The sequence below is a fragment of the Danio rerio genome, chromosome 13, assembly GCF_049306965.1.
Source record: "Danio rerio strain Tuebingen ecotype United States chromosome 13, GRCz12tu, whole genome shotgun sequence".
NCBI lineage: Eukaryota > Metazoa > Chordata > Actinopteri > Cypriniformes > Danionidae > Danio > Danio rerio.
The window spans coordinates 2,569,832-2,597,022 of NC_133188.1; the positions used below are offsets into that span (position 1 = coordinate 2,569,832).

The 27,191-nt window shown below is 40.7% G+C and overlaps 2 protein-coding genes across 2 annotated transcripts in view; one reads left to right on the forward strand and one right to left on the reverse strand.

The window, feature by feature from the left end:
- The window catches only part of plpp4 (phospholipid phosphatase 4), a 127,275-nt gene extending 120,155 nt beyond the window's left edge, over nucleotides 1-7,120 (forward strand). Inside the window, exon 7 of the mRNA XM_002664083.8 lies at nucleotides 6,147-7,120. Coding sequence (XP_002664129.3) covers nucleotides 6,147-6,358 — 212 coding nt within the window. The 3' untranslated portion in view covers nucleotides 6,359-7,120. The remainder of the gene's footprint in view (nucleotides 1-6,146) is intronic.
- fbxo9 (F-box protein 9) overlaps nucleotides 1-27,191 on the reverse strand; it is an 884,197-nt gene that overhangs the window by 233,126 nt on the left and 623,880 nt on the right. The window lies entirely within an intron of this gene.

Here is a 27,191-nt window from a genome sequence, read left to right on the forward strand (position 1 = left end):
TCAGGATCAAAGTTCACAGGACTGTGTTCTCTGGACTCCTCTCAACCAGTGGACGTCTACATTTCGACTGGTTGCCCCTGAACCACATCATAGCTAGAGCCAGACGAAATCTGCGAGGTTTTTTGCTATTTCTGCTGAGAATTTTGGTAAAAGTCTGCGGATTTCTGCGGAATTATTTTGGGAGTTTCATAACTAAAACCTTAATATATGAAATTAAAAAATAATATCTTTTTAGCTCTTATTTAATGTTTAAAATGCAAATCCTATTAGATTCACTTTATTTAGTAAATAAAGCAAGTTTGTCATAATATCTTTAGTAAAAGACTGTACACTGCATTGTACATAAATCAGATGAACATTTTCAGATTAGTCAATAATATTACTGTAATTAATTTTAAAAACTGAATATAGATTTACACACATTTACTCAAGTAAATAAACAGAATTAATGATGGGCTAAAAATCTGCAAAATTCTGCGCGCTCAGATTCCGGGTGGGCCTAGTCATAGCTCATTACCCTAAAATGGATTTTAGCTCTCCTTGAAGCCCGGACTGGTGAACATATGCAGTGCCACTGCTCGTCGCTATATTAATGCCAGCTACCATTGAAAATGAATGACATCCGGCTACTTTGAGGCTCTCGCCGCCTTCGGTGTGAACGCACAGATATGTGTTGAAAAAAAGTCATCTTTCTGTATACAGTGGGGGCTAATAATTCAGGATGGTTAAGGGTACATGCTTATGACTCAGAGGGAGGGGTGTTGTGGGGGGAATGTGCCACACGGAGTCAATGAATGAAGACCGGGGGGTTGCTAAAATAACTGGGGGGGGGGTGTGCGGATCGTGAACTGAAGACTGGGAAGGGGCGGCGATCGCGAACTGAAAAGGGAGGGGGGGGGGGGGGTATGCTCATGAATCCGAAAAGTGGGAGAGTTGTGCGTGCTGATGATCAAGCGAAGGTGACTTAATTGGCTGGGGGGGGGTGTGGGCTGATCACACGGGGCCCCCCATCACAACCACCCAACCCCCGGCCTTCTTCAATTCCACTATAGCGCATGTGTTTGGACTATGTGGGAAACAGAAGCACTCGGAGGAAACCCACACCAACACGGGGAGAACATGCAAACTCCACACAGAAATGCCAACTGAACCAGCTCGGACTCGAACCAGTGACCTTCTTGCTGTGAGGCGACAATGCATAACAATGTGAGCTAGCAAAATAAAAATTGTAAATATTGATTACACTTTAAATTTGATCGGAATGATTGATTGGAATGTTGATCGAGGAACACATCCTGCCGTACTTGGTGAAATCCCACTCAATTCCCATTTAAAGAGATGTGCTGTATGACTTTAGAAGACTTCAAATCTGTTCTCAAGTCATTTGAGTCATTTTCTCGATGTTTTCCTCACTCCACAGTGTTTGTACTCATGTGCTTTTATTCTGGACAGGAGCCGTGTGAATGACATCTCTTTATGTTCCACAGAAGAATGAAACTCATTTTCCGGCTGAACTATTTCTGCAAGCATTTTCCCCCCAAAGGCTGCAGTGTGAACATGACATTGTTGAAAAGTTGCTCTTAACTGTTAAGAGCTTTCCTGCACAAAAACAGCCGGCCGTGATAATTATATCCCTACAAACCTGCACGCTTTACATTTTTTATATTGTTACATTATTAATATGCTTATTAACACTTAAACGTGTTATTTATAAATTTGTGTATATGTTCCTACAACTGGGCAGCATGGTGGCTCAGTGGTTAGCACTGTCACCTGACAGCAAGAAGATCACTGATTTGAGTCCCAGCTGGGCTAGTTAACATTTCTGTGTAGAGTTTAAATGTTCTCCTCGCGAAAACGTAACAACCAGTCAGCTGTAAGAAATTTTCTTTTTCTGTATTGCTTTGACAACACTATGGGTTGGGTTTAGAGAAGGGGTGATCAGGTCAATCGTTGCTTTTGAAAACACTATCAGTTGGGTTTAGGGAAGGGGTGATCGGGTTTTGAAAACACTGTGGGTTGGGCTTAGGGAAGGGGTGATCAGGCTTTGAAAACACTATGGGTTGGGTTTAGAGAAGGAGTAATCTGGTCAATCGTTGCTTTGAAAACACTATCAGTTGGGTTTAGTGAAGGGGTGATGGGGTTTTGAAAACACTGTGGGTTGGGCTTAGGGAAGAGGTGATCGGGGTTTGAAAACACTATGGGTTGGGTTTAGGGAAGGGGTAATCTGGTTTAGAAAACACTATGGGTTGGGTTTAGGAAAGGGGTGATCAGGTTTTGAAAACACTATCGGTTGGGTTAAGGCGGTGATGGGGTCAGTCCGTGCTTTTGAAAACACTATCGGTTGGGTTTAGGGAAGGGAGTGATTGAGTCAATCCGTGCTTTTGAAAACACTATCGGTTGGGTTTAGGGAAGGGGATAATCAGGTCAATCCATGTTTTTAAAAACACCATCGGTTTTGTTAAAAGAACGGAGTGATTGGGTCAATCTGCTTTTGAAAGCACTATCGGTTGGCTTTAGGGAAGGGGGTGATCGAGTTTTGAAAACACTATCGGTTGGGTTTAGGGAAGGGGGTGATCGAGTTTTGAAAACACTATCGGTTGGGTTTAGGGAAGGGGGTGATCGGGTTTTGAAAACACTTTAGGTTGGTTTAGGGAAGAAGGAGATCGGGTTTGAAAATACAATCAGTTGGGTTTAGGGAAGGGGGTGAACGGGTTTTAAAAACACTATCGGTTGGGTTTAGGGAAGTAGGGGGCGGGAATTGGTCATTCAGCCAGTTGGTCTATAGTGGCTTCTGGTGGATTTACATGAGAACAGCAGGCATGAATTGCACTCGCAAGAGAAGTTTGAGTTTAAAAAAGCATACACAGTATTTCACAAAAAACAGAAACTGCAAATAAACATAGCTTCTGAGACGTGTTTCGCTCTGTCCAGAAATGTATACAGGTGTATGTATCAATAATGAGCCTGGGTTGTTTTTTTTATTAGTACACGTGAACCATTTAATGGGACACATAATGCAAATGACCAAAAGCATTGGAGAACAAGAAGAGCTCCTGAGCAACCATCAATATGTGACGAGTAGGCAGTGAGAATGTGTTGCAAGTAGATAGCTATAACCGTGACTTTATATGGACCTGTCCCTTGAGGTTTGCTGGGTAGTAGAACAGAACTAATCTGAACAATAGTGGCACAGGCCATTAAACTTGATGACTCCAATCTGGTCCAAGTAAATACAAGCTGTGGACTCACACAAGCTTGACCTGTACGGATACGCTATATATGTTTGTTCCAGGGGCAATTTATCAGTCCATCCTTAAAATTAGGTTTCAGTCATTTGATTTTATTTTGGGCTTCCGCTTTGGGGAATTGAATTGGTTCGAGGTGTTTATATATGCAGGTGTTTGTCGGTGTGTGCGGCACAACTTATTTAACAACCTCCACAATCCCGGTGCTTTACTGCTTCCTTTCAGGGTGGCAAAAACCATTTAGAGAATTGTGTTTGCTCGAGAATCTTGAGTCGCTGGCAAACATTCTTTTCCCAAAGCACTAAAAGTCCCAGCTTAGGAGAGGCCCCGTGAGATATAGCATAGCCTTAGGGTAAATAATGCCTTTGTTGCCTATAAAGCTGTGTTTGCTGTAAAATACAATCCAATGTCTTTGTGGTTTATTTGTATTATTCATGAGAATAACAGCTGAAATGGAATGAAACACTGTGGTTTAAAAAAAGGCATAAATAGGGAAAAGTTTGGAAAACGAGATTTAGAAATGTGAAAGATGTACACAATACTACAGTATAATACTGGGAAGCTTCATTACAATTTTAACAGAACAGAGCTTTTTTCATAAACAATAAATTGACTTTTATTGTTATCAAACATAATTCACTAGTGGGACTCAACTCAACACACAATGCATCCCTTAAGCGTTATTGAATACAAGATTTTCATGGTATTTTGTAAACTTTTACTGGAAACTATATGTTTTTAGAAACTATATAAAGTTGAAGTCAAAATGATTGCTAATATTAATATGTTCATAATAATATTGACCTTTAAAAAAATAGTTGTAAAAATATTTGCTTTCTCTATTAAACATAACTTTTTGTTGTTGTTGTTGTTGTTGTTGTTGTTGTTGTTGTTGTTGTTGCGTTCAGAGATGCTCTTCTGCATACTTTGGTTATAATGAGGTAGGCTGTGGTGTTGACTCGATGCTCAATTGGGATTAATGGGCGATTAAGTGTGCCACGAAAATCTCCCCCACACCATTACACCACCACCACCAGCCTGAACTGTTAATACAAGGCAGGATGGATCCATGCTTTCATGTTGTTGATGCCAAATTCTGACCCGACCATCCGAATGTGGCAGCAGAAATGGAGACTCATCAGATCAGGCTTTGTTTCTCCAATCTTCTATTGTCCAGTTTTGGTGAGCCTGTGTGAATTGTAGCCTCAGTTTCCTGTTCTTAGCTGACAGGAGCGGCACCCGGTGTGGGGTGCCTCATCCGCCTCAAGGTTGGACGTGTTGTGTGTTCAGAGATGCTCTTCTGCAGAGCTCGGTTGTAACGAGTGCTTATTTGAGTTACTGTTGCCTTTCTATCAGCTGGAACCAGTCTGGCCATTCTCCTCTGACCTCTGGCATCAACAAGGCATTACATTTTCTCTGTTTCAGACCATTCTCTGTAAACCCTAGAGATGGTTGTGCATGAAAATCCCAGTAGATCAGCAGTTTCTAAAAATACTCAGACCAGCCCGTCTGGCGTAACAACTATGCCATGTTTAAAGTCACTTAAATCACCTTTCTTCCCCATTCTGATGCTCAGTTTGAACTACAGCAGATTGTCTTGACCATGTCTACATACCTAAATGCATTGAGTTGCTGCCATGTGATTGGCTGATTAGAAATTTATGTTAACGAGCAGTTGGACAGGTGTACCTAATAAAGTGGCCAGTGAATGTATATAGTATGAATGGATGAGTGTATGTATGGATGGATTAATACAGGGGTGTCCAAACTCTCCAGGACCGAGTTTGGGCACCTCTGAATTAATAGATTAATTAATTGATTAATTAATTAATTACTGTCCATCAAATTCAGTTCAGTTCATCTTCATTTCTATAGCGCTTTTAGACTGTAGATTGTGACAAAGCAGCTTAACATAGATGAAGTTCTACTGAAAACGTAAGGTTGTCATCGGAGTTATTAGCCCTCCTGAATTATTAACCCCCTGTATATTGTTACCCTGATTTTCTGTTTAACAGAAAGAATATTGATTTTTTTCAACATATTTCTACACGTACACTCACCGGCCACTTTATTAGGTACACCTGCCCAACTGTTTTTGACCATGTCCATCCCTTTATGACCACAGTGTACCCATCTTCTGATGGCTACTTCCAGCAGGATAACACACCATGTCATAAAGCGTGAATCATCTCTAGCTGGTTTCTTGAACTTGACAATCACTGTATTCAAATGGCCTCCACAGTCACCAGGACTCAATCCAATAGAGCACTTTTGGGATGAGGTGGAATGGGAGATTCACATCATGGAAGTGCAGCCGACAAATCTGCAGCAACTGTGTGATGCTATCATGTCAATGTAGAGCAAAATCTCTGAGGAACATTTACAGTACCTTGTTGAATCTATGCCACAAAGGGTCAAGGCAATTCTGAGGCAAAAGTGGGTCCAACCTGGTACTAGTAAGGTGTACCTAATAAAGTGGCCGGTGAGTGTAGTTTTAATAACTGATTTGTCTTCTCTTAGCCATAATGACAGCACATAATATTTTACTAGATGTTTTTAAGACACTAGTTATATATATATATATATACATATATATATATATATATATATATATATATATATATATATATATATATATATATATATATATATTTCTTAAAGGGGCTAATAATGCTGACCTTCTTTTTAAATTAAACATTGCTTGTATTCCAGCTGAAGTAAAATAATTAAAACATTCTCCAGGAGAAAAAAATATAACCGCAAAAAAAAAAAAAAAAACTGGCTCTGTTAAACATAATTTGGCAAATATGAAAAGAATATTCATTCACAGGAGGGCTAATAATTTTGACTGTATTATGTCTTCACTTCATAAACCCTGACGTTATTTTCCCCTCACAGATGCTTTTGTCGGGGGAGTGATCGGCCTGTTCTTCGCCTACATCTGTTATCGGCAGCACTACCCGCCGTTCCTGCACATAGACTGCCACCTGTCCTACGCCAGTCTGGCTGCTGCCACTGTCCACAACATGCCAGCCTCCCAGGACCAGCCTCTGCCCACGGATAATGCCACCAGCTTGCCTCTGGAGGGCATGACGGAGGGTCCCGTATGACTAATAGAGACCGGAGGCTCCCAGTCCTCTGAACAACGTGGTATGAACCACACTTGACTGGCACTTCAACATTCCAGTGAATTGGACCATGCATTTCATTTAGTTTCTTCTTGTTGATCATCCCCTGCACTCAGTTTATCAAGCAGCGGGTTACTCAGATTTCTTATACCTAATTTAACTGGTCACACTTTACAATAAAGTTGTATGCAACCTAGGCTCATTACAGCTACGAGGTCTGTGTTTCTGGGGACAGGGATATACATAACCGGAGGTACGTCTGTTCGCTGATTTTGTTTTTGCAAATCCACCAGAGGCTGCTGTGTACACTTTTTGATGATCTCAAAAATTCTCTCACGCATCCTCTTCACGTGTAAATACACCAGAGGGCGCAATATACACTTCAGCCAACTAGGGGTGTGTTTCCGAAAACCATCGTTAGCCAACTTAGGTCACAAGTTGCGTCGTTACAAACTTAGTTTGTTAATTTTAACGTTTCCCAAATCAATCATTCCAACGAACATTTGCAAACTGAGTCACAAACTTGCAACTACACTTCAAGAGCTGTAGTAAGAAGCAGAGTAACTGGTTGTGTTTTATTCCCAGTAATCCCCCCTAAACCCTATTCCTTTCGAACAATCCTTTTCAACATTATAACTGGGTTATCTCTTAAGGCCTTAAGGTCATCTCTCTTATGTGTAATTTGCTTTGCAAGTATTTTTACAGTTCAGTGTTAGCAATTTTCATATTGACAATTGCGCTCCCTTTGCAGTGCACTTTAAAAACATTTATGCCATTTTTAACACAGCCGTGGATCATGACGAAAGCTGTAGATGACCATTATTTACAAGCAGAATTTAGGTTACATCTTCAAAGCTTGTGAACACAAAAGTATATAGCCAAAAAATAAGAAACAAAAATATATAGCCAAAAAATATATAGCCTATGTTAATGGTTTTAATTTATAGTAGGTTATTTATTAAGAAATATATCTGTATGTGTCTGTTGGTTAAAATAATTTCTGAGGTGGTTTGAATGTGTCGAATTGTAAAAGTAAACATTTATTATAAATAACATAAAATAAAATAAAAAATAAATTAACAAGATCCTACTTAATTATAATAACAACAACAATAATAATAATAGTTATTAATATTATTAAATTAAATTGGATTTTTCTTCATTTCTTTATAAAAAGCCTACTGTAAATTACAACCAATAACGATTTATATGATTTATATATGAGATACAAGACTTCACACTTAGCTCATGATTTATCGATGCATCGTACTATGATAGTTCAGCCGCGAGTTATGTCATTGTTTGGGAAACGCACCCCAGGCCAGCTTGCTGTTGACCGACTGACTTACCAACTGATCTACCCACCCCATGCCTAAACCCAACCGATAGTGTTTTTAAAAGCAATCTAGGAAAAAAAAAGCCGTCACGAATGCGTTATTTCCACATATTTTCAGCCGATTGTTTATTTATTTTATTTTTTGTTTTTGTTTAATCTGCTTTTCTTTTTCGTCACCGCACTCAGACCTTGTTGTCGTGGTCCACTCCGTTCCACATCTCAACTTTGCTGATTATGGGGCGAGCCACTGGTCAAATTGGCAACAGCAGAAAAGCTGTCCATACGGAGGCAAGCGGTCAGCTGATACACTGAAAAAAATATTCTAAGATGATTCCTTGGATTTACAAATTTTTTTTATGTTAAGTGGTTGTAAACATTTTTATTGGCTGAATTTAAACAAACAAAGTTGAATATTACAAAATTTTGTTTGTTTAAATTCAACACGGCAAGGCAGTGGCGCAGTTGGCAGTGCTGTCGCCTCACAGCAAGAAAGTCGCTGGGTAGCTGGTTCGAACCTCGGCTCAGTTGGTGTTTCTGTGTGGAGTTTGCATGTTCTCCCTGGGTTTGCGTGGGTTTTCTCCGGTTTCCCCCACAGTCCAAAGACATGCGGTACAGGGGAATTGGGTAGGCTAAATTGTCCGTAGTGTGTATGTGTGTGAATGTGTGTGTGGATGTTTCCCAGAGATGGGTTGCGGCTGGAAGGGCATCCGCTGCGTAAAAACTTGCTGGATAAGTTGGCGGTTCATTCCGCTGTAGTGACCCCGGATTAATAAAGGGACTAAGCCGACAAGAAAATGAATGAATGAATAACTTCAACACAAATAAATTGTTTGAAACAGTTCTGCAGACATTTTTGGCATCAAAGAAGCCGTCGGTGGCATCATACCGCATCATAGCGTCGTTTTAAAGACAAAATAGCCAGACGTACTTCCGGCTACATAATTCGCACTCTCCAGAAATGTAGACAGGGGTACATATCCACAATGAGCCTGTGTTGGTTGTATTAGTTAATGTAAGTTAATGCCTGAACAAACAATGAGCAATACATTTATTACAGTATTTGTTCATGTTAATAAAAAACGCAGTTCATTGTTAGTTTGTCAACACACGCATACCTGTCAACATTGGGATGTGAAAATAAGGGATATCCCCAAATTACTAAATATGTTCATTTGGAGCTGTTTTATTGTAAATAAACTATTAAATAGTCAGTAATATGTTTTAAAATGATTATTATTCTGATTAAAGAGCAACGAATGAATCTCTCATTTATTAAGATTTTATTTTATTACATGAAATAAGAGGTGTCACTTTAAAAATGCACACATCTAACATTATAAAGAAAAGCATTCGACTGCTTTCCTAACTTTTTATGCTCATCAAAATGAGATGGAATCGCACAGTTTTTAATATTTATTTATTTATAAGTGTTTTCATTCCTAAACAATGCGAAAGCACAGAAGACTCACGTTTTAGAGCAAGGGCGACCCCTGGTGGTTCGGCGGTATGGGTTGCGTATATAGGGAGGCTCGGCTGTTCAGAGAAGACTGAAAATACGGGAGAAATACGGGAAAATACCTTTACGGGATGATAGCGGGATCGAACAGTAAATTACGGTAGAATCCCGGGAAAACCAGAAGGGTTGACAGGTATGCACACGGCGCATTAACTAATGCTAACAAGCATGAATTTGGATGTTAATAATGCATTAGTAAAGGTTGAACTATGACTAATAAATGCTGTACAAGTATTGTTCATAATTAGCAAACACATTAGCTAATATTAACTAATGAAATCTTATTGTAAAGTGTGACCATTTAATTAATGAATATCAATGTTTGCAGGTTTGAAACTGGGAAAATGTGTTCACTTTCTTAGTGCAAGAATCTCTCTCTCTCTCTCTAACCAAAAAAAGATACTCAGTATAAAGAGTAGCCAGCGGTGGTAATCATTCTTCAGCCCAGAATATGCCATTAAATATACCGAGCTACCAGCTCTTAGGGTGCAACATTTTTCACTGAAGAAGAGCCTTTTTAATAGGTGCGAAAAAGTACACTTTAGCTTTTAATATGTACCTCTTGAAGTGCTAATATGCAGCTTTTTTGTGTGTGAAATAGTGTATAAGTGTACACCTTTTAAAAAGCTTCTGTACCAGAGACCACTTACATCCCCTTTTTGAGACCATCAGAGAGTTTGTGAAGGGTCTGCCAATGATGGAAAAAGCACATGAGTGCACTGAGACGTTGATCTCTGACTTAAATACGAATTCTACGAGATTTAACACTGTAAGACCCAATGTAAGACCCAATATTACAACATTTCCCTAATGTAAAAAAGGAAATAATGCAAAAACACATTTATTTTTGCATTAGAGGCTTCTATTGTAAAAAAATGCTTTGTTTCTAGTTCAAACATCTATACATTTTTAAAGCAAGAAGCATTTTCTAGACAAGCAAAAAGTATTGCCTTGTTTTGAGAAATAATATGCCAAAATTGCAATAGAAATATACGAAAACACGCCAATGGGATAAGCAAAATAATGTTGCTTCTCTGTTTGACATAAGATTATTTAGCTTGCCTCATTGGCAGATTATTTCACTTGTTTTAAGGAAAAACTCACTTCATTTTGGCTTATTATTTCTGAATACAAGACAATATTGTTTGCTTGTCTCGAAAATGCTTCTTGACTTAAGGATTTTTGCATATTTGGACTAGAAACCAGACAAAATCTAAGCAAGAAAAGCATTTTTGCTATGTAAAAACAGCATCTGAAGGGTGAAATAAGTTGTTTTGCTAAATTTGGGTCTTTCAGGGTTAATTAAAAACTTGGATTAGAATCCCAACTTGATTATTTTGCACTCCTCTCCTTTTTATTTACGTTTTGCATGTTAACAGCAAGAGCTCCGCCATGTAACACACACACACACACACACACACACACACACACACACACACACACACACACACACACACACACACACACACACACACACACACAAAGACCAGACGTAGAGGAAAAATGGTGGCAGAACAGACTCATTAGCAAAACAAAACCAGGCATTATAACCAATTTAGACAACATTAAACTGTGGGTTTTTGGACAATGGATGTTTTAGTAGAAGCCGGTAAATTCCATGGTATGACTTTTTCAATTATTTAGTTCCCAGCTATCAAGTCGTCATCCAATTCTCATTTAATTCCATTGTATCATCATAGTCATTTCTGATAAAGGATATAACATATAAATTTATAAAGTTACTATGATAGATAATGATGAAGAAGTGGTCAATGAGATGGTACCTTTAAAAAGATGGACACATTTGTACCTAAAATGCACACATTAGTACGTAAACCTAACCCTTCTGCACTGTTCAAATTGACTACCCTTTTGATAAGTTCGGTAGGAAACATCCACTGAATTAAACTGCTGTAAAAATGCAACAAATTAATAAAGTTTTTGCATAAATCTGTTAATCAACCTCAGTTCTGACCAAAACTACTAAATCATTTAGGATTTTAACTCTTTAATTGCCAAATTCATAAAGGATGTCAGTCATTTGGTGAAAAAAACACACACAAAATGACGTGTTTTCAATATAAAATATCACAGTCTTGGACATGTGAATAATTAATAACAACATTGGCTTTGATGCATTGCTAGATTTTCATTTCCCCCTTAATTTAATGTTGGTTGTTGTTTTTGCCCCATTGACTTCCATTATAACCACATTCGATGATGCATGAATACGCATCCTTTGTTTTTGTTGTCGTTCTGACAGCTGAGATGCATATTTTGATTTTCTCAAACACATTAAAATACATTAAGTGTGCAAAGGTCACTCTCACACACTCACAGATACACACACTTTAATTTGCTGCTATACTCCATATAAATCCAGTCTTTTTGCACAGGCCTAAAGGGTTAAGGGTGCCAACTGATGATCAACTGTAAAAATAACACATTTTTACCTCTTCCCAACAGGGAAAGCCAGCAACAATTAAAAATGCATGATTATATGGTGTCATGGCTTTGTAATCAAACAAAATGTGGTTATAATGGAGGTCAATGGGGCAAAAAAAAACAGACACCAACAGTAAATTAGGAAGAAAAGCATGAAAATTGATTAAAAGCAATGTTATTTCACTTGTCCAAGACTGTGATAAAAGGAAAAGAATTTTTATTTTGAAAGTACATCATTTTGTGTGTTGTTTTTTCACCAAATCAGGGACATCATATGTGAGTTTGGCAATTAAAGAGTTCAAACACTGTCATTTTCTAGGCAATCTAGTAATTTTGATTAAGACAGGTTGATTTATGCAACAATCTGTGTTGGTTGATTTCCTCCAGGTACTTCGGTTTCCCCCACAGTCCAAACATGCACTATAAGGGAATTGTATTAACTAAATTGGCTTTAGTGTGTGGGTGTTGCCCAGTACTGGGTTGCGGTTGGAAGGGCATCCGCTGTGTAAAACATATGCTGGAATAGTTGACGGTTCATTCCGCTGTGGCGAACCCTAACAAATAAGGGACTAAACCGAAAGAAAATGAATAAATGAATAGGCTGTGAAATACCCTGGACAGACGGCCAGTCCATCACAGGCTTACATACAATCAGACTTACAGGCAGTTGACCATCTCCAGTTCACCTCTGCATGTCTTTATTTTGTATAGAAAGCAGGAGCGCTTGAAGCAAACCCAGTCATTCTTCATCCCTCATTCAGGTTTTCATCAACTCTCATTTCTCATCCTGGACTTGATTAGAAACTGCGATACAAGGAGGTAATGTGAGAACATGGTGAGAAAATGACACACTTCTGTAATCACCGCAGCAATCTACTAAAATAGCCGATCTGAAAGCTCACAGTGTAATTGTTCCTATAATTAATTCATCCATCTTCACTGCCAGTATTGCTGGATTGCTCATTTTAAGGGACACTTGATCTAAAAATGAAAATGACATTAATGTTATAGCATCCAAAAATTATTTGTCATTAATCAGCTTGAGTTTACACAGTCTACTGCCTCCAAAAGGATAAAAAAAAAATTATGATATTTTTCTTGTGGAGTTGTGAAAGTTTTGATTTTTGATTTTCTATTATATTTTTCTTACTTTATTTAGAGGCTCACTATTGGTCACGTCCATTGTTATGGTTAGCCTATATTTTCCATGCTATTTTACTCCTTTCCAGCTGGCAGTCATATATATTAAAACATTATGATTTTGAACATTAAGAAGCATAAGTTAAACACCTTAAAATAATGGTCCATTAGTTAATATTAATTACTAATAGCAATACATTTATTTATTAATCTTTGTTAGGTTAGGTTAATTAGAGGTAGTATATGTTAACTCAGAATGCATGAACTAATGTTAACAAGCACAACGTTGGATGTTAAAGGTTCAGGACACCCTGGAGAACTTTTTTTTTATTTATATTAACAGATGTGTGTGTGTTGAGCATCAGTTAAGACCATGTTAGCACCTGTCAGCTGTAATTGTAGGGAAAACTGGATAATTGTGAGCTTTTGTCAGCTAATTTCAGCTTCCGGGTTTAAAAGGATTTTTGGGGCGGGATCAAAATCGGCGACGTAGCGCAGTACTGCAAGTGCAATGATGACGCGTCGGTTTCTCATTATTATTCATAGCAGAGTTTTCTTATCCTATGAGAAGAGCCGGCTGCTTAATTATTTATGAGACCTGCCAGTGTCAAGCCCGAGCTGTGAGACACGGACCCAAGCACACAGTATTTAGCCGTTCATGAAGACTCATATGCGTTTGTTTCCATCATCCACGGGGTTTGTTGCATGTTTTCCCCCGCGATCTTGTCAGGGCCGATCATACAGCAAAGCTGTGTGTGTGCTGCTAGCATTTTTTGTCAGGAGAGCAGCACGAGAATTAGAGAATGGCGGACGCTGTCTTTTATCAGGAGTTCGTTCACATTCAGACACATCGCCGTGCTGCTGTGTTTGCCTAAATCCTCCAGATTACCAGCAGGGCTAATGGTTAAAACAGACAGGTCAGGAGAGTCTGAGTCTGCTGGATATGGGGATTGAGGGAGAATCCTCATTTATAGTGTTTACATGAACACATGTTTACAATGATATAAATTGTGGTTATGTGTATATGAAATTACGAATAACAAATGTAGCAGGGCATTAAATCACTGTTCATTTCTTTGCATTTTAACTTTGTAAACTATAAACTCATGCGTCTCCTCACGGTTTGTCTCATTTTTGTGAGATAACTGACAACAACAGTTGTTCGCTCCCCTTCTCCCCTGCTGGCCACGCCCACTCCTGCCCGATGCTGGCGGAGCTCCACGCCCATTAATCATGCATCTTTTGAAAAAATTCTGAAGTAGACTTTAACCGAAAGTGGGGGGTGTCATGGCCCTTTAATAATGCCTTAGTAAATGTTGAACTATGATTAATAAATGCTTTACAAGATTATTTATATTCATGATACAGTAACTAATGGACCATTGTTCTAAAGTGTTACCAAAAGAATGAGAGGACGTCAACGACACTGGAAGTCTTTTTAATTTACAATGGCCACGTCACACTGCTCTTAAAATGGATAGGGCATGGAAAGCAAGCTTTTTAGTCAGTAAAAATCAAGGAAAAGTCAGGGAATTTGACATTTTGCTTTGAGTGGGAACTCTAATATTATATACCTTGAGCCTAGTATGCAGGAGGACACACACTAATTTCCTTTACATAAGCATTGAGTCAAGGATCCCTCAGCAGATTCAATATCACACAGCTGTTCAACACACGAACTGTAGTGAATCTGTGAGAAAGTGAAGCAGATTCTGCCCACGCATCATAAATCCCTCAACATCTGCTGCAGAAATGATCCTCAGCCCATGTCAAAAGCGTCTCGTTCATCTTAATGAAACACCTCTGAACACCTTTTCATTAACTTTGATGAAGATGGGGAATTGTGAAGATGATCTCTCTCTAATAGCCGTCCTGTTTGTGTTTTCTCAATAGTTGTGCATTAAAAAAAATGGCTACGCTTGTGAAAATTATCAGTTTCGTGTCTCAGTAGCAAGGTCAGCATGTTTAATGTCTTCTTCAGTGGCATTCCCTGAGGACAATTACAAGGTGATTAGTCTGAGTTTGGTTCGAATGCTTTTCTTGAGCTTGATTTATTTTTGGAAGCGTCAAAATCATCATCCAAGATGTTTCCCTGAGGGTTTGGCAACATGAATAGCAATGCAAACTTACTTAGTTTTCAAATCTTTGAGAACAATTGCTGTATTAATATGTTCCAGTTCTGAATGTATTGAAAATAGCACTGGAAAAAAATGACAGTGGTACAGAGAGTGAGGAATATATTTTTGGTGCTAAATGTATAACATATAAGGTGACGTTTAAAAATAAATATATATATTTAAAATTATTTAGCCTTGATATATCATGTTTTTTTTTTTGTGCGTACTGTGACCTATAGACATATTCTTGTGAGAATGGCTCGAACAAAATCCCAAATATAAGTTTAATAAAAAAGTATTAAAGCTTTCTAAATAAAATACAGATTTATTAAACTTACAATATGAGTCTGATTATTTTAGGTCAGTCTTATGCCGCAGTCACACTAGTGAGTTTGAGCTTGCTAAATTCTGATGTATGCACTGCAAAAGGGGCGAGTCTGAACAAGATGATTAGACATTTTAAAAAGTGAGCGATTGGTCCATATTTAACATTTCTGTACAAAGAGGTCATGTTTTGATCTTTGATTGGTCTCACGCAGCCACATGATACTATTTCACAGGTAAGAGGCGACGAGCTTGCCTGTCGCACAAACTTGCGTTTCTAGTCTGCCGCACTCGTAACCCAGGCTCATTCTGAAAACAAACAAAAAAAAATACATTTCTGAGGAGCTTCAAATATGTCCTAGGATTTACATTTTTGTTTTCGCAAATCCGCCAGAGGCTGCTCTGTTTGCTTTTTTAGAACTCAAATTTATTTCGCGATTGAATTTCGTGCCTGCTGTTCTCATGTGAATCCACTAGAGGCTGCTGTCAAATGACTCGCTGACCCACTAACCGAGATAAACAACAGGCTGAAAACGTGGTAAGATCATGACGGGTTTTCCTTTTCTGCATTGCTTTTTAAAACACTATGGGTTGGGTTTAGGGGAGGTTGTGGGTGGGTCAGTCAGTCATTCAGTCGACAGCAAGCTGGCCTGGTCAGCTAAAGTTTATATGTCACCCTCAGGTGGATTTCTGCAAGAAGAGGACTCGCAAGAGTAGTTTGAGATCATCAAAAAGCATACACAGCGCCCTCTGGTGGATTTGCAAAAACAAAAACTGCACGCAGACATAACTCCAGCTACGTATTATGCTGTCCCCAGAAATGTGTACCAGGGTATGTATCTACAATGAGCCTGGGTTCTAAGATTTACATCTGTACATTTACAACTGCTTTATTGCTAAACAGACGTACAAATTAAAACGTCAAATAAAACACACACTTTTTAAGGTGTCTTTGGTACCATTCAACTCCTGAGTAATGTTAATTAATGGAATTAATAGAAGAGAATAGGGTTTGTTGCATGTAATCATGCATAATTAATTCTTATTACTATAGTAATTACATGGAACATGTGTAACAATGACACTTTAAATCAAAGCGTTACCAAAAAAGCCGACTGATTTAATATCTAAAAGGGAGATTCTTGCATTTAGTGCTTTGGAATGTATATTATTTAATGTTTTCTTTTTCTTTTTGGATATGTAACCCATTTAAACAAACAAAAAAGAGAATGTTTCAGAGGTAACAGAATTATGTCATGTACATAAAGTGATTTGTGTTGTGCAGAGATCTTTTATATATGTGTATTTGCAGATTTTCAGAACTCTTGCGGTGAATCCATGTTTACGCAGACGTCAGAATACTCTAGTTTCTACAGCAGGTCCTTCTTTTATACCCAGCAGATGTTTCATATAGTTGTCTTTTAGACAGAGGACATGAAGTGTCATCACTGTCATTGAACACGGCATGCTGATTCATTTGTGACGAGAAATCATTTTATATGGAGAAGCATGCCCGGCCTCGAAAAGCACTTTGAATTGTATTTCGATGATTATACTTAAATGTTCAGATAACAGTTAACTGTAATCAAACAAAGAAGAGAATAAAGAAAAGAAAGTGTGTTCTTTCAGCAAACCCGACTGAGTGTATTTCTGAGTTGTGGGTTGTGTTTTGTTGCCATCTTGCAGAATGGATGCAGATTAATGCTAATTTGCCTACTCTTTAATGTCGTGCCAGCTGAGGAGCTGTTTTTAAAGTGGTGTTTCCAGCAAGCTGATTCTTCCAGTGGATAGCATTGTGCAAATAAGTGCTACATTGTTGTTGTTGATATCTGAAAAAATGTGCAAACACACTCGCACACGTTTAACTCAATTAACTTAATTCTGAAAACATACCCCTATATACATTTCTGGAGAGCGAAAAATACGTCCCAGGAGCTAGATTTTTGCAGTTTTTGTTTTCATGAATCCACCAGAGGCCGCTGTTTATGCTTTTTGAGATCTAAAATTCCTCTCTAGATTGCCATTTGTGCCAGGCAGAGCCGGCGCGTCCATAGAGGCGACCTAGGCGGCCGCCTAGGGCGGCAGTATAGAAAGGGCGGCATCCGTGACACCTCCCTTACCACCCGCGTCCTCAGTTATGTCCACGGCACCTCCCTCATCACCCACGTCCTCAGATAAATTCGCGCATAGACGCAAGAATAGAGAGGGCGGCGTTAGCGACACCTCCATCAGCATCCGCGTGTCCTCAGTTATATCCGCGCATAGGGCGGCAGAATAGAGGTCCGCAACGCCTCACTTCATTTTCATAACCGGTCACTTTCGTTTTCACATTGGGGTTGAGGGCGGCGTGATCGTCCTCTGCCTAGAGCGGCAGTTCAGCTTGCTCCGGCCCTGGTGCCAGGTGTTCTTGCGTAAATCCACCAGAGGCCGCTGTCCTAGAAAAGAATACAATACAATCATTCTAACAATAATAATAATAATAATATTCTTTATATAAATATTTGTTATTTTATTTTTTTATAATTATGATTTCAGGGTTTTCACCGTAGAGATTATTAACAGGAAAGCAGAGAGTGGGGAAGGATCAGCATAGGTCCGCGAGGCAGGAATCAAACTTGGGTCACCATGAGCACCGGAGTGCATGTGTCGACGCACTAACCACTACACCACTGGCGCCCACATAAATATTTGTTATTAGACACATAATTTAAGTTTCATTTTTTGATTTAATAGTGACTTATATTACTAATAAATTTAATAGGTTTATACTTTGTACCTCAATGTCGGGACAGATCCACACACTGCCGCTAGATGGCGCAACTAACTCGGTTAGTTCTCTTGTGTCCACAGAGTATAACCTTCCCCGTAATTTAGTTGTCAGTCGACAATTTAAACGTAAAAAATATTAAGTCCAGTTGAATTGAGTAGCTGTCGGATGGGGGGGTCCCTTATTTTTTGCACCCTAGTGTTGACAGGTATGGATTAAACTAAATTTTCTCAGGTGTTTTTGAACAGACATACTCGTGGTAAGCAGGTTTTGGGTTAATCAAGAGTTCAGAGCTTAGCAGATGGTAAGTTAACCCAGCTTTCTGGGATACCACCCTGATCAGCTTCAGCTGTGTGTGTGTAATCTGGAGGTAAACTGAAACAGGTGTGTGACTGAAGGGCATGATGGGAGTTGTAGTTCGGTTGAATGACAGGGGATGTTCTCCAGCAGTCTGCAAGGACATTACTGATGGGGATCATAACACTAATATTTCACTTACGTGACCAGTAATGATGATGACAAATGTGAATTCCTTATCCTGGAAGTCCTGCTTCAGTTTTGCCAACCACAAAACAATCGTTTGATCTTTATACAGTCATTTTTTCCTTTCTTTTGCTTGATTCTTTTAATACTGTTTGGCAATTTATAGTACTCTAAATGTTTATTTATTATTTATTATAAGCAGTACTAATCAGCAAAATTTGCACACTTTTAGATTTGTTGTGGAAAAAAAAACATAATAATAATCCGGCGGCACGGTGGCTCAGTGGTTAGCACTGTCGGCTCACAGCAAGAAGGTCGCTGGTTTGAGTCCCGACTGAGCCAGCTGGCATTTCTGTATGGAGTTTGGATGTTTCCCCCTGGCGTTAGCGTGGCATTCCTCTGCGTGCTCCGGTTTCCCCACAGCCCAAACACATGCACTATAGGGGAATTTAATGAACTAAATTGGCTGCATAGTGTATGTGTTTGTGTGTGTGTGAGAGAATGAGTGTGTATGAGTGTTTCTCTTTACTGGGTTGCAGCTGGAAGGGCAACCGCTGCATAAAACATGCTGGAATAGTTGATGGTTCATTCCACTGTGGTTGACCCCTGATAAATAATAGACCAAGCCGAAGGAAAATGAATGAAAAAAATCTCTAATCATTATTTGCTTAGGAAGCTGCCGTTTCAAAGCAGCTTGATTGAAACTAAAGTGTTTATGAAAAAATAAAACAAAAGAAAACTGCTTCTAATTTTTGTCTCTGCTATTAAAAATACAAACGCTTCATATTATCCCCCTGAGGTCCACTTATGATGTCTTTGTACCTAAAACAAACCTGCGTGACATCGTGACGGAGTCATACATCAATAAGCAGTGAAATGTGAAAGATCAAACAAAAATAATCAGGGATCCTGGTAAAAATAACTTCAGTCTCTCATTTTCACTCATGTTGAGATCCTTTTGATGGAACCGCACAAAGGCAGAAACAAAACAAGGTTTGACAAACTTATTATCTGGAGTTTAAAAATAATAACATCCACCCAATCTGGAATAAAGAACAGACAGAGCAAGAAATCGTGACTACACTCTCAGAAATAAAGGTACAGGAGCTGTCACTGGGGCAGTACCTTTTAAAAGATACATATTTGTACCCAAATAGTCCACAGTGGTACCTTAAAGGTGCATATTAGTGCCCAAATGTACCTAAAAAGTACATTTAAGGTACCATTATGGACCCTTCAGGTACAAATGCCCAGTGACAGCTCCTGCACCATCTGAGAGTGTACAGTGAACCAGATTTGTTTGGTTTGGAACCTTATTTGACATCAATATGTATTTATATATAATTATTTTTTTTTTTTTAAATGTCATAAAAAGGCATTTGAGTTGACTACCTGTTTTGTCTCCCAGTTAAAGGGTTGTTATTATTTTAATATTGTTAATAATCTAACTCTGTGTGGAGTTTGCATGTTCTCCCTGCCTTCGCGTGGGTTTCCTCCGGGTGCTCCGGTTTCCCCCACAGTCCAAACACATTGGGTAGGCTAAATTGTCCATAGTGTATGAGTGTGTGTGTGAATGTGTGTGTGGATGTTTCCCAGAGATGGGTTGCGGCTGGAAGGGCATCCGCTGCGTAAAAACCTGCTGGATAAGTTGGTGGTTCATTCCGCTGTGGCGACCCCAGATTAATAAAGGGACTAACTCTGTGTAACTCTGTTGTTCTGTAAACACACATGCAAAAACCTATGCTAACATTTTATTTTGTCATAATTCATGCTCAGGGTCTCTGCAGGTTTTATCAAGTCAAGTTTAAGACTTTTTAAGACCCTTTTAAGACCATTAGGAGTCATGCACGGTTAAACAGGGATTTTTTTCTAAAGGCCCAGTATTGCCATGAGGAATCATGTAATTGTTTTTAGTTTTCTTTCCCTGATTATATTAGATTAAACATGTCTAAAGGCTGCTGTGAGTTGAATCTATTTGCAATATAAAAAAGCTTAAATATTAAAAATGAGGTTTTATTGAGGTGTATTGTTGGTGATTGGATCAATGTTGGCCCGATTGAGTAGCTTTACAATTGTTATTTTCAAAATTAAGACCTGTTTAATATTATTTAAGACCTAAAACACAATATTTCAGTGCACAGGGGAAAATATTGTTGCTCTAATCGCACTATGGGAAATGTTGTAGCCAATCAAATACAGTCTGGGTCATGCATATTAATCACCTCATGTGGATCATCAGAGTCTGTGTTTTGCTCCAATTAGACCTGTTTTCACCAGGATTTTACACTCACTAGATTTACAGTACATGATGATCAGAAAACAATGGTGTTTTAGGTGCACTGGATGTCATTACAGTGCACATTATTCATCTATATGCTTATCCAGATTTTCATTCCTTGGCTTTTTTAAGCTATGAAATGTGCAAAACATTCAACCCAGGCTCATTGTGGAAACGTAGTCCCGCGGACATTTCTGAAGACCGCGGAATACGTCCCAGCAGGTACATACGGCTGCAGTTTTTGTTTTCGCGAATCCGCGAGAGGCTGCTGTTGCGCGCTTTTTCGCACATGAGACGGCTCTCGTGAGCGCGGTTCTTGCCCGCGATGTTCTCGCATGAACCCGCCGGAGGTCGGTGTCTGACTGACCGGATGATTGACGGCGCGACCGGCCAAACTCCTCCTTCCCCAAACCCGACCAATTTTACTGATCGACCCGCCCGCCCGCCCGCTCACTTCCCTAAACCCGAGCAACAGTTCACAAAAGCCGTCCAAAAAAATAAAAGCCCTGATTTTTTTTGTTCCACCGCGTTTTCGGATTTCGCCACGTTCTCACCCTGTCACGAAACTCGTTCACTTAATTTTTGGGATTCTGTTTTTGTCTTACCTGATTGCTGGAACCGCTCTTCCCCGTACTCAAAACCGGTCGCCATGGTCGACCCCTCTCTGCATCTCGAGCCTGCCGACGTACACGCTGAGCTGAGTGGACAAACAGGTTGCAGCGAGGAAGCCCTCCACAAGGAGGTAAGGCAAGCGCGAAAGGGAACAGCGTCACACCGCCCAGCAGTGTTCGCTTGAAAAAAAAATAAACGCGGCCGTACGTACCCCCCAGGACGTATTCCGCTGTCTCCAGAAACGTCCGCGGGACTACGTTTTCCGAATGAGCTTGGGTTGAAAACATTTCAACAATACGAAGACCTCATTCATTCATTATCCTTTGGCATAGTTCCTTATTTATCAGGGGTCACCACGGCAGAATCACCCACTAACTATTCCAGCATATGTTTACATCCCATATGTTTATCCAACTACCTATACTTTGCTCATGTCTGTGGACTGTGGGGGAAACCGGAGGAAACCCACGCTAACACAGGGAGAACATGCAAACTCCACACAAAACCGGGACTCGAACCAGCGACCTTCTTGCTGTGAGACCACCGTTCTGCTCTTATATGTCAAAAGATCACGGCTAATGTTTTAATAGGACTCACTATCACTAGTTGTGCTGTCTCACCACTAGTCATTTCAATAGAGTTTAGCTGCTACCCAAAGGACAAAACAAGGAATGAGCCTTAAAAGGCAGCACAAAGCCTGAAGTTTAATAGGCAGTGAAGTGGTCTTACGAGCAAAGGTCTGCATGTATGAGTCACGCTTCAGGAAAGCATGTGTCCATTTCATCCTCTCTCATCCCATTCAGAGCTTTTAGCATCTCTCTGTGCTGGTGGACAGACATGGCCTTTAATTGAGGTGGAGTGTGTGCTGCTCTACTTTTCCTCTCACAGCGGTGTTCTCAGTCGAATGGAGGGTGATAGAGAAGACAGAGTTAATAAATACTTCATTTGCTGAAAATGAAAGAGCTGTCATTTCTGTAACATTTAGCAACAGATGCTTCTAATCCTCTGTGTCCTTTAACTGGGACTGGATGCGGTGCTTCTCCGAATGGCATTTGAGTCTGAGATGAACATTTCTCAGCTACTTTAATGAGGAACAGAAGTACATTTTCCTAATGTCAATGTTATAAACACCTGTAAAGTACAGGTGCTAGGAGAATTGTTCATTAATCTTAAAAATGACTGTCAGAAAGCAGATAAACAATATACCAGCACAGACGGCTGCTCCCTCAAATAGTGCACTATTTAATGAGTCTATATGACAATGGAGACAATGCATCATATTATATATTTAATATCTCTTGTTTAAATACACTATGAATAGCAGCTACGCTAATTATTTTCTTTGTTCTCTATTTACACGTGATGATACTAATCCTGAGGCCTCTAGAGATTGTGTGAAAAGATGTGTCTAGGGGTTTCCATAATCCTGGACCAGGCCGTATCCTGAGCAGATGCTGTGGCAGTCATGGAAGAGTGGAGAGCATGAGACAGATTTTTGAAAGATCGTAGTGACAGACGAGTCTCCGCATTGAACCTTACAGAAGGTCAACCATCTGTGCAGCAATCCACCAATCAAGCCTGTATGGTAGAGTGGCCAGAAGGAAGCCTATCCCTGCCTGGAATTTGCCAAGAGGCATTTGAAGGACTCTCAGACCATCAGAAACTAAATTCTCTGATCTGATCAGACTAAAATTGTACTCTTTGGAGTGAATGCCAGACATTACGTTAGGAGAAAAGCAGGCAGCGCTCATCACCAGGCTAATAGCATCCCTACAGTGAAGCATGGTGGTGGCAGCATCATGCTGTGGGGATGTTTTTCATGGAAGACTAGTCAGGATAGAGGGACAGATGAATGCAGCAATGTACAGAGACATCCTGAATGAAAACCTGCTTCAGAGTGCTCTTGATCTCAGACTGGGGTGACGGTTCATCTTCCAGCAGGACAATGACCCAAAGCACACCCTGCCAAAATATCAATGGAGCGGCTTCACAACAACTGGTAAATGTTCTTGAGTGGCCCAGCCAGAGCCCAGACCTAAATCCTATTGAACATCTCTGGAGAGATCTAAAAATGGCTGTACACCGTCGCTTCCCATCCAACCTAATAGAGCTTGAGAGGTACTGCCAAGAGGAATGGGCAGAAATTCTCAAAGACAGGTGTGCCAAGCTTGTGGCATCATATTCAGAAAGACTTGAGGCTGTAATCGCTGCCAAAGGTGCATCAACAGAGTGTTGAGCAAAGGCTGTGAATGCTGATGTACATCGGATTCTTCAGCTTTTTTATTTTTAATAAATTTGCAACAATTTCAGAAACTCTTTTTCCACATTGTCATTATGGGGGATTGTGTGGAGAATGTTAAGGAAGTTAATGAATTTAATCCATTTTGGTATAAGGCTGTAACATAAACAAATGTGGAAAAAGTGAACCGCTGTCAATACTTTCCGGATGCACTGTTGGTTTCGGGTTTGGTTGGCGCTGGGATCAGAAAAATGTATGCCACATGTAAGTGCCATTATTAGTTTATTCAGTTCACCTGTTTGTTTGTGTAACGTGGAGACTGACACGGAGGGATCCATATGCAGTATTTATTAATCACACTCACTTAAACATACAATATGCACAAAGGTGCAAACACACATCAATAGTAGCAGTAAAGGTCTCAAGGCTGGCGGCTGACAGACACAGTGATTTACCAGGCAAGGGTCAGAGGCAGGCGGCGTGATACAGAGTCCGTGTAACAGGCTTGGGTCTAGGGCAGGCAGCAAGTATCAGAGTCCGTGTATCAGGCTTGGGTCGTGGGCAGGCAGAAGGCAAAGCAGAGTCAGAAATGGGCTGGAGTAATGCACAGGAGATCAGGCAGGATATAACGCTCAGTAATGCTGGCCGGGGCTGAAACAAGACTTCGCAGTGAACTGGAGTTTGAGTGTGGCTTATATAGGGAGCGTGGGTCGTTAACTGGATTCAGTTCAGGTGTGTGCACGATCAGTCTAGGTGGATGATGTAATGCTTAGAAATCCGGGGATGGCGGCCTCTGCTGGCCAGCGAGGGGAATGACTGGGACCGAGTCTGTGACAGTTTGTCAATTATGTCTCCTTTATATTCTCCTCATACCTGCTGTCCTGTGCCAGTGCGTCATCGTTTACTGCCTTGTCCAGCCCTGCTCTTCCCTGCCAACCCAGTCAGGTTTGTTTGTTTATTTGTTTTGTTCGTGTTTTCCCCCTCTGGGTAATTTTTGTATTATTTTATAATAAACCCATGTTTTTGTCCTTGCATTTGAGTCCTCGCTCCTTTTCCCCAACCTCAGCCTCTTGACAAAACTATTTTAATGACTGCCATGTGATACTTAAAAATTGTGGAATAACGCAGGCTGACGGAAACCTAGCTATTGGTCCTGGACACAGCCATGATTCTGGAGCCCCATGACCAGCTCAAGGATTTCTCCAGCATGATGGATGAGGCTCTGTGTAATCTCTGGCAGCAATCTTACACCACCCTGCTTGCTTTGCTATCCTCTAAGAAAGGGCAGCATGCCAGGCCCCTTTCCACTCACTCACTCCTATCACGATAAAGACCGGCTTTCTTTTAGGAATCTGAAGGCTCACCTGGCGGCTTTCACAGTGCTTGAGTGACAGCGGTGGCTATTTGGGAGCACAATTCTCCAATTTGCTCTTATGTGGAGTCATTCAAGTGTTATTTCCAAAATGTATTGAAGCATTCAGGGAGTGGAATTCGTGCTTCAGCAAGGCCACAAAGACTTCTGCACACTTTCACTGTTAAATAGTTGACTTTCTGTGGAAACCCATTTGCTTTAAATCACTTAAGTTTAGGTGAATTTAAGTGAAGTTTATTCATAAACAAATTTCGAGAGGATCACGTGCTTATGATTGTTCACAGCTGTTCCAACTTTAGCTAATGACTGATTATCCTATCAGACGATCCTTAACTGACTATAAATAACCAGACTTTTCTCATCTCAATATCTTCGTCTTGAAGAAACCCCCCCACCCAACCCTGCTTTCCCTCCTTTCAAACGGGCGTCACGGTGGCCAGCGATTAGCGCTGTTGCCTCACAGCAAGAATGCCCCTGGTTTAATTCCTTTCCAAACCAGACGGCATTTCTGTGCAGAGTTTGCTCGTTCTCCCCGTGGTCGCGTGGGTTTTCCCCGGGTCCTCCGGTTTCCTCCCACAGTTCAAAAACAAGCACTGTAAACAATTAATCCAAATACTTTAGCTAAACTCTAAGTACACCTTTCAGCATCCATATCTGACACTTAGCTACTACAAGCAGGAAGGGGAGTCATCGAGATCTACTGGAGCTTAAACTCCCCTCTCACCTTGCAACGTGAGGTAGCCCAGGGCTCGAGGATCTTATAAGCTCAGGGCTCTCTCCCGGAAAAGCACGCCAAACTAGCTTTACTATCAATCATCAGCTAAGTGTGAACTCTTGAAACGGCATTATAGTTCATTCATATTTCACTTGGCATGACAAAGCCATTATTAGACCGACCCACCGGGAATCCAAACAAGTTAACAATAATAATAATAATTCCTTACATTTACAAATAGTATTTTTCTGGACACTCAAAACACTTTACACTCATCCACCTGGATGACGCCACAGCAGCCATTTTGCACCAGACTGCACACCACACACCAGCTAATTGGTCAACCCGGGCTCATTGTGGAAACGTAGCCCCGCGGACGTTTCTGCGGACCGCGATTTACGTCCCGGGAGGTACGTATTCGAGCGGTTTTTTGTTTTCGCGGATCCGCGAGAGGCCGCTGTGCGCGCTTTTTCGCATCTCGGGCGCCTCTTGGGAGCGTGCGGCGTTCGCGCCCACGCCATTCTCGCACGAAAAGCCGCCGGATCGGAAAAAAAAAGCAAAAGCCCTCGTCTTCGATTTCGACCGCGTTTTCAGATCCCGCCGCGTTCTCACCCTTATTTTTCGGATTCCGTTTTTCGTCTTACCTGATTTCCGGAACCTGCTGTTCCCCGGACTCGATCCCGGTCGTCGTCCACCGCGGCCGGCTCCGGCTCCTCCTCCGGGGCCTCCGCTACGCCGACGCAACGCTGTGAGCTAAGCGGACAATCTGATTGCGTCGGAAAAGCCCTCCACTCGGAGGCGAGCCGTCGGCCGGCGAGCGCGAAGAGGAGGGGCGGAGCGGCACCACACCGCCCCGCAGCGTTCGCTCAAAAAAAACCAAACGCGGCCTTTACGTACCTCCGGCCACGTAAATCGTGGTCTCCAGAAACGTCCGTGGGGCTACGTTTCCAGAATGAGCTTGGGTTGTGATTGGTGGAGAGGAGACGAAGTCAGGAGTTGACGAAGCCCATTATGATATGGGGATGGTTAGCAGGCCCAGGATTTTTAACGACCACAGGGAGTCATGACCTCGGTTTATCAGCTCATCCAAAAAACGAATAAGTTACGTATGGAGTGCTGCACGGCTCAATATTAAGGCTGATTTATACTTCTGCATAGAGTGATCTGTGTGAATCATGAGTCGTGTGCGTAATCGTGCATTTATATTTTTGCACGCTGTTTGTGTTGCTCTGTAATACTTCGGAAACACTAGCTCATACCTACCAACACTTGTCCCTGAAAATCCAGGGGGTTATGTTCGGGGGTGAGGTGTCTGAATAACACTGTTGAGAACTTGGTACTGTGTACTGTGGTGTTAGTAACTGTACTATGAAGTGTGTTTTGGGTGGCCGATGCGATCAGATCCTGTAGCAATGTTGCGACCCGGGGGTTTCACGGACCGTACCAAAATGCTGATGGAGGGAGTTGGATG